The sequence below is a fragment of the Electrona antarctica genome (assembly GCF_951216825.1).
Source record: "Electrona antarctica genome assembly, chromosome: 1".
NCBI lineage: Eukaryota > Metazoa > Chordata > Actinopteri > Myctophiformes > Myctophidae > Electrona > Electrona antarctica.
Window position 1 is genome coordinate 383,070 of NC_136806.1, and position 8,979 is coordinate 392,048.

Genomic DNA, 8,979 nt, shown 5'->3' on the forward strand with positions numbered 1-8,979 from the left:
ACACACACACACACACACACACACACACACACACACACACACACACACACACACACACACACACACACAATGAGGTAGTATCGAACATTTGCCCAACATACTTTTGCACAGAACTAGCAAGGTGGACTTTTCCCTCAGTGTAAACAATCTTTAAAATAATTTAACGCACACGCACACGGTAGTATACAAAACATATTTTTGCACAGAACTAGCAATGTGGAATTTTCCCTCAGTGTAAACAATCTTTAAAACAACAAGATTTTTGTGCAAAGGCAAAACATAAAACCTCTGATTAAGAACACTTTGAACATAGTACATACTTTGAGTTATTCTCAAACAAACCTTTGAGTTTCATACATTCGATCATTTGAGCATGAGGCTCAAATAGTGGGTCCCAGGGCCTCTAATCAGGCCCACTATTTATTCAGCATTTGAGCCTCTAAAGAGGCTCAAATGCTGAATAAATAGTGGGCCCTGGCATCATAATGGTTGAAAACCACTGCTTTAAAGGAACAGCCAAAACTGAACATTCTTTCATCTCACCCTTCTGACGGTTGGAACAGAGGTGAAAAGTGTCCATACACAGGGAGGTTGCCTGCACAACTCGGGAGAAAATGGTGACTGGTTTTCTCTGGCAACCTTCCTGTGTGTTATATTATGAACATTATTCACCTGTGGTCCAGCGAATGGAGGAAAAAGTAAATGTAAAAACAAAAAAAACACCCACCACCATTATTGAGAGACACACACACACACACACACACACACACACACACACACACACACACACACACACACACACACACACACACACACACACACACACACACACACACACACACACACTAAACTATCTTTAAAACAACAAAAGATTTTTGTGCAAAGGCAAAACATAAAACCTCTGATTAAGAACAATTAAGAACACTGATTAAGAACACTTTGAGTTATTCTCAATGTACTCATTGCAGTTAAGGGTGCAGCCTAACACATTTAGCACAAGGTTTCCATCACACATTGACTGTCTTCTCATTCCCTACATCGACCATTCAAAGTCCACCAGTTTCCTTGTGAGTGTGCTCACGTGTGGGTTGACAGTACGACGCTTTGCAGATTTGGAGCCTCTCTCAGGGTTAATGCCCAAGAAGCACCTGTAAACAATAAGCCAAGACAACTATTAGTTTGAAATAGATGTATATATTGCATCGTTTATACGTTTATACGGCACATGCAGTGGCGCCCCTTTCCCATTCAGGAAGGAACCCCTTTGTGTTTAAGCATTATTATATGTTGTACTTTAGCTGTTGAAAAATAACAGATCTACAAGCTCATAGCTACGCAAATCATTGAATATAAATATTATTTCACAGCAAACGTTTTTATCTCGTATCTTTGCTTCTGGGAGGTTGCTGGAACAACATATTTTCAGATAGGGGTCCGTGGCCAAGTACAGATAATTCTGGGGGTCCTTGACATGAAAAAGGTTGAGCACCACTCCAGAAAACTGTTAGGATTTAGAAGACATTCTTTTTTTGAATCGGCTTCAGGTCTAAATGGATTAAGTAAACTAGAACTCGACCGGCCTTTGGCCGGTCTCACTCTAGCGCCGAGCCACGCCATCCAGGTGACCAGTGTTCCATACTGTACTGTTCCATACTGTACTGTACTGTTCCGTACTGTACTGTACTGTTCCATACTGTACTGTTCCGTACTGTACTGTACTGTTCCATACTGAACTGTTCCATACTGTACTGTACTGTATTGTTCCATACTGTACTGTTCCATACTGTACTGTACTGTTCCGTACTGTACTGTACTGTTCCATACTGTACTGTTCCATACTGTACTGTTCCATACTGTACTGTATTGTATTGTTCCATACTGCACTGTACCATACTGTACTGTTCCGTACTGTACTGTACTGTTCCGTACTGTACTGTTCCATACTGTACTGTTCCATACTGTACCTTACTGTACTGTATTGTTCCATACTGTACTGTACTGTTCCATACTGTACTGTATTGTTCCATACTGTACTGTTCCATACTGTACTGTACTGTACCATACTGTATTGTTCCATACTGTACTGTACTGTACCATACTGTACTGTTCCATACTGTACTGTATTGTTCCATACTGTACTGTTCCATACTGTACTGTACTGTACCATACTGTATTGTTCCATACTGTACTGTACTGTACCATACTGTACTGTTCCATACTGTACTGTTCCATACTGTACTGTACCATACTGTACTGTACTGTCCAATACTATACTGCTGCGCCCTGTGTGTGTGTGTGTGTGTGTGTGCACGCACAGTGAAATGGGGTGTGGCCTAAAATGTGATGTAATTTGCATCAATGCATGGCATTTCATGCAAATGCAAACTGTACAGTAAGTATGACAGTTGCATGGATGCACACAGTGCGTGTTGTCTGGACAGGCATGCAGTAGGTGTTGTGCATGGAGAGCTGTGTGCCAACGGAGTGGTTTGGTAGGAGAAGGCGGACAAAGGCACGGGCGCAGCGCTGTCTATTAGTGTGGCAAGATCCTACGCCACTAAAATAAAGTAGTACTGAAGGCTAAGTAACATTGATTCAATAATTATTGATTCAAGTATCAATGTTGCAACAATCCAGTACAATGTTAATTTCAGACTTACCTTTGGATGAACTCCAGGGTGCATGCAACATCAGCCGGATACTGCAGATTGAAATTGTAATAACTTGCAAAAACTGCAGCTATTCCGTTGACGATGCCCTCGTGTGGTCCCATCACCACCTGTTCTTCAATGGACAACATCCAGGCACTAGGGTTCATCAGATCACCTGAACAGAGATACCCATTATGTGATATTGTAAAGAGTAAATTGCTAAATGAACAAGAGAAGAATTTAAATGATCAGCAACATCAAACTGTTACGCACTCACTGACCATCGTTGATCTAATTGATAGTCTTTTGCACACCTCATGCCAGAGATTATTGAAGGGATAGTTCAACATTTTGGAAGCTGCAACATCTCCAAAGCGCTCGTATGGACAAGTTGTTACTTGCATATTCACCACGTTAAAATGACCTTTTTGAGGTAAATCCAAAAAAAGATTAGCGTGTTGAATTTGCAAATAACATCTTGTCCATAGGAGCGTTTGAGTTTTTGGAGCATGTTGTATTTGATTAGTTTTGAGGGAGTGAACGAGCGTACCACAGGCTTCCATTATATGAGCTGAACAGCTGGCCTGTCTATCGCTCTGTTCTCCACATTACAGGCACAGCTGATTAACGGCAAATATTGGAAAAATACATGTCAAGACACCGATCTGCTTATTTGAAAGAATCATGTAGTATTTATACATTTTTGGGTAGCTAGAAATAAATATAAAATCCAGATAAACAGTACCTTGGACAATCAAGCAGGGGGTGCTGGGTAAGGTCTCGGTCCTCTGCACATCAGCGGCTGTGGCACATGCCTGTAAGATAAGACTTAACTGTAACTTATTTATGGTAGCATAGATTCAACATGGTGCATAAAAGACTGACACTGACTTAGAGGTTAATCAGAGGGAATGTTGTGTTGTGTCAACATGTAAATGAATGTGATTAAATGTATACAAGTGTATACAAGTGAACTAGTCTAGTGCAGTCACAATCTGCTATTTATCTTTTAAACTTACATCAGTCCCAAGCATGATGGTGTTGTTGGGCTCCTTAAAGTATGCCATCAGGAGCAGGACGACACATGCAGCCTTGTCCGAAGTCTCTGGGTCATATTTGGCCAGGACATCCGCGATCCCTGGATGATTCTTGTTTCCTGGTTCCTGGCAGAACTGAATCAGCATACTTCCTTTGTTGTTCAGTGCCTCTTGTAACTTGGTGAGGATGGAGACGTCCGTAAGGAGACCAAAATGGTTGAAAAGGCCTTTTTTTGAGAAGAGAAAAGGCCATTCGTCCACTATCTTCGAGATGGCTGGTGAAGGCACACTATTCAGGTACCGGCGCTGGCTGATATAGGTTGTCTCCATTAGCGCTTCGGCTCTAGCTGCCCCACCCATCCCTTCCTCTGAGTAAATGCTGTGCAGTCTAGTTTTAATTTCTTCTAAGGTTGCCTCAGTCTCTCCAACAGGAAGTTCTGCAGGGCACCACCTGACACATCCATACTGATCCAATGGACCTTTTGCCATTACTCTGGCCCCATCTGCAACCCCAGTGCGGGGTCTTCTCTCTGTGCGTCGCCGAGCAAGAGTATTGTTTCTGTTTTTATATTCCACTCTAGTCTTAATTTGCTGAAGAAGAGCAACACAGCCGTCTCCATAAACATTATTTTTCCCGATATCAGCAAAACTTTTGGGATATTCTCTTACAATGGCCTGAGCAATGCTGCGACATGTTGCTCTGGTTGGGTTGATATCATGTTCCAACATTTGGTTTACCACTTCCCTCACCACATCTTTTCTGTCCACTGCTGATGGCCTTCTTTGGTTTTCCACTGCATTTCGAATTGCTGCTGGCATCCTGTCCCACCTGACCCTGAAGTCCACATGCCATGGCCTGCCAGGCAGTGTGGGTGGAGACAAAGAAGAGCTCAAAGAAGATGCAGGAGGTTGAGTTGTTGAGCTTGAGGGGGTTGGAGAGGAGACAGCAAAATCCAATGCAGGAGGTTGAGTTGTTGAGCTTGAGGGTGTTGGAGAGGAGACAGCAAAACCCGCTAGTTCAAGGCGTGGAAGTCCTACAAGTAAGCAGACCACAAATTATGAATACTAGATAGAGAGAGGAAGAGGTAGATGAAGTATACTCACTGGAGAAAAAACAACAACTTCAGTTTGTCATGCTAAATTATTAAATGGTGTACCATTCTGCTATTATAGTCCAACTTTCCATCACCACCCACTAATGTTCAGATGAAGATAAAAATTCTACAAAAAAATTCAAACCAGTATTTAAACCTTCCCATGGGAGTGACAAAATATGGATTTACCTTCATTCGTAATGCCATTCACCAACTTTCGACACTGCATTGGTCGAAGAATGTTCTCCAGATCCGACTCTTTAAGCAAAAGAAGGTCTGCCCTGCTATCCACACCAAGTTCCTCGAACCTGTCCAGCAGGGCAGCCATTGTTTCATTTGAAAGGCCCGGTACATATGCTAAGATGGCCGTCAAAATATCTTCATTATTCATGATCTAAAAGAACAGAGAATGTCAAGAATTAATCAATTACTACAGTGCACAGTATCCCCCCCCCAAATAATAACTATAAATAAATACAAATAGAATGAAAATAACAACATAATGTCACAAAATCTGTAATAATCTTAAGGGATAAGGCGGGCATTTTTAATGCATTGCTTAGTCAGAAAATCCCATGAAAATAAAAAAATCACACCCGTGTGAACTGAGTGGTGTAAGATATAGCCTGTCTGATGTAATGAAATCATGTCTGACGTAATGAAATCACACCCGGGTGAACAGGGTGAACAAAGCAACCATGCTCATTTTTTCTGCACTAACAAAGCCAGTTGTAGGAAATCACACCCGGGTGAACATAGCAACCATGCTCATTTTTTCTGCACTAACAAAGCCAGTTGTAGGAGTGGTTTACACCACTCAAAAAAATCAAACAATTCATTTGCTCTACTCTCATTAATTTGACTTCCCACATACTGTTTTTTACCAGCTCAGTGGCCTTGTGGTTAGAGTGTCCGCCCTGCGACTGGGAGGTCGGGGTTCAATCCCTGGCCGGGTCATACCAAAGACTCTAAAAATGGGACCCAGTGCCTCCCTGCTTGACACTCAGCATCAAGGGTTGGATTGGGGGTAAGTCCCTGCGACATACTAGCGTCATGTCCAGGGGGTGTACTTGTACATCAAGCTGCCTCACGCTACAGAAACAGGAGATAGGCTCCTGCTCTATGGGCCTCATGGCTCGGCAAGGCTACTTACTTATACTGTTTTTAGCCATCAACCGAGAAGTAATTGGCTCCAATTGTAAGCTAGAAACCTTAAAATACAACTCAAAGACATAGTTTCCATTTGTTAAATCCTTTAATCCAATCCAAATCCAATCCAACTATAGGCCTATAGCAACTTGTAGTGATTCATGACTATAAGCAAAATTTGATAAAAGATCAAAGTGCAATATCAAAAAGAGAACCACTTGATTTTCACAGATGAATATGTTTTTCTTTTCTTGTTTTTGTCCATTTGGGTATGTGGTCATTTTACATAAACAGCCTGCTCTACTAGTCATGGTTGTACTGTCTGCTTTTGTCACCTGCCTGTTTAAAACAACTCTGAAAAAGAATGGTGGAGAGCAAATAGTAAAAGGCCATGTACTTTGTAAGCTGGAAGAGGGCAGTAGTCAAGCAAATCATCATGCTTGACGCAGACATATTCCTCTTGGGCTACTCCTAATTCACAGTAGATACCCATGTCTATCAACTTCACAAAAGTATGTTTCTCTGTCACAAAGTGCACAGAATCATGGTGAACAATGACCAGGTTAATTTTCCCAACGTAAAGTTCTTCATCACTTTTCCCAAGCAAAACGAACATCCCTTTTTTGTACACAGTTCCTTTCACTGTGACAGTGTTACAAGCCACTGCAGACAGTGACTCAAACTTGTAACTGGCTACAGATGCCCTGATCTTGTCATTGTAATCATTTACATACAACTCTGTTTCCTTTTCTACTTGTATTGCAGGAGGGAACAAGTTGCCTGCACTCAAGTAGGCTTGCAGAAGTTGGTGTCTCTCTGCCAGAGTTTTGCAAATATTTTTGAAATTGTGTAATTTTCTTGCACACTGCTTGAAAAAAGTGTGTTTGCTTTCAAACCTTAGTGTCCACAGGCGGATAAGTGGGCCAAACTGTATGATAAGCTCTGCATAATGGCTCAAATAATGATGCTTCGGCTTCAGGGGATGATCAGGGAAGAGCTTTTTCCTGTAGTATATGTACTCTTCAGTGATGACTTTTAGATATGCTACTTGGCCTGCTGTAATGGCTGGTGCACAGACAAGTTCCACTATCTCCCGCAGCTGCAAAATGAGCTGCCACACCTCATTGTCACAAGCATCTTTAATCCTGTCACCCACCAAGAGAGGTAGCAATCTAAGAAAGCACCAGTTTTGAACCGCATGCCCACTTAGTCTTGCACTGTCAGGAGAGAGGTCTGCCGGTTTGTCATTGCCATCATATCCTTGATATTTGAATTGGTTCTTACACCGATTTAGTTGCAGGTAATTAAAATGCTTCTCCTTAACTAAATGACCAATGAACAAAGCAAGGTCATAAGTCACAACGCCCTCAAACAAGTCATGGCCTAAGCATGGTGGGAGGCCAGGCTGGCAAACATGGAAATGAGCAAGCTGGTTAAAAGGAGAGTCAGACTTGATTCCACATACAGAGTTAGTGTTACTTGTTTCTAGATCTTGCAAATTACTTTGATAGGATTGTGGTGTTCTTGTGGTCCCACTCAACTGTGGCTCATTCACAAATGTATCTCTGTCTATTTCACAGTAGCGACAGAAATGAGTGGCCCGACTGAAGTTTTCCAAAAAGCCCCCAATAGCATGGGACCCCAAGTTGTCTCCTGAAATTGCAACCAAAGTGCTTTTTACAAAAGTGCCATCACTTATCTCAAAACCTCTCTCCTCTAGGAGTTTGAGGTCCTTGATCAATGGTTCAAAAACTTTGTCCATCCCAAAGTATTTGAAGTCCTGCTCCCTACACAGGAGGACAAGTTGCATCTGATTTATAGTGGATCTGTTGTGTGGCAAAATATCAGTCAGTGTTAAGTAAACACCTAACACCTTGTGTTTTTTTTTCCCTGAACCGAGAGGGTTCACAACTTCAAATGAATCTTGGTATAATATCATACCAATCGAGGAAGGCTCGTTTTTCCACAACAGATTACTTTGAACTCCCTCTCCATCCCGAACATCTTGATAGATATTATCAGTGGATGGTTGCAACCGTGTTGCAGCATACTGTTCTCGAACAGAGTCACATTTGAACAGTGCGGCCAATGTCTCTTGTACTGGTACATACTGTGCAAAGCACTCTTTACCGCTCTCATCATATCCCAAGCACAGAGGGACAGGATTAACATAGTTGAAACCATTTTTAAAAGCAGCCTTCCTCTTTATGTCTGTGCTCAGAACTCCTCTGTTATAGATTTTGAGTAGATCATCTCTGTTCAGTTCATCAATGATGTTGCTTATAGTGGTCTCAGGAATTCCAAGTACCTTCAATTTCTCACTCAGGGTGTTAAGCAAATTTGACAGGCCAATTTCATGGACATTTTGAAAGTCCTCAATGATTGTTTGTATGGTAGTGGCTGGTAACAATAGCTTCCCTTGCAATTTTAAGTAGAGAAGTGTAAGATTTTGTAAATAGAGGGTTTCATCCACAGCTAATGGCACCTCCCGTTCATGTTCATCAGAAACATCTGAACATGACTGACTAGGCTCAGGTTGACCCAAATGCTCCGTGGGAACTAAAACTGAATTATCTAGATCCTCTACACGTCTATCCTTATGTTTCCTGGAAACATGTGAGTCTAAACTGGATGCAACTGTAAAGATGCAGTCACAACCTCTGAATGGGCATTTGGTTTCCAATCCTTCTTTTATATGTGACCTCAAATGCTTCATAAGGGATGTTACAGTATCACACTTAAATGAACAAGACTGAGCCACACACTTTAAGGCTGTGTCAAATGGCTTGCAACGCTGCAGAGAAGATCCCAGTCCTTTGTGGTCTCTATACATATGCGTTTGCAAAATAGTGACTTTGCGGTACTTCCGAGTACAGTCAGGCACACCACATTGATATTGATAGTTGGGAGTGTTACTGTGCAGCTTTGTGTGCTGAATAAACTGAATAACAGTCTCAGACACATCCTCACACGTACTAAATTTACAGTGAAACATTGTTCACCAAATGGATGAGGAAAAACATGAAATAAACTGGCTAACAGGTAGGG

General features: G+C 41.8%; 1 protein-coding gene across 1 annotated transcript; it reads right to left on the reverse strand.

The window, feature by feature from the left end:
* Positions 1-1,033: 1,033 nt before the first annotated feature.
* LOC306927238 (uncharacterized protein) lies at positions 1,034-5,110 on the reverse strand (the record flags this gene model as incomplete). Its single annotated transcript, XM_079506949.1, has 5 exons — positions 1,034-1,148; positions 2,661-2,826; positions 3,397-3,466; positions 3,671-4,544; positions 4,998-5,110. 5 exons carry the CDS (start codon positions 5,108-5,110, stop codon positions 1,034-1,036), a joined length of 1,338 nt encoding a protein of 445 aa, XP_079363075.1.
* Positions 5,111-8,979: the final 3,869 nt, after the last annotated feature.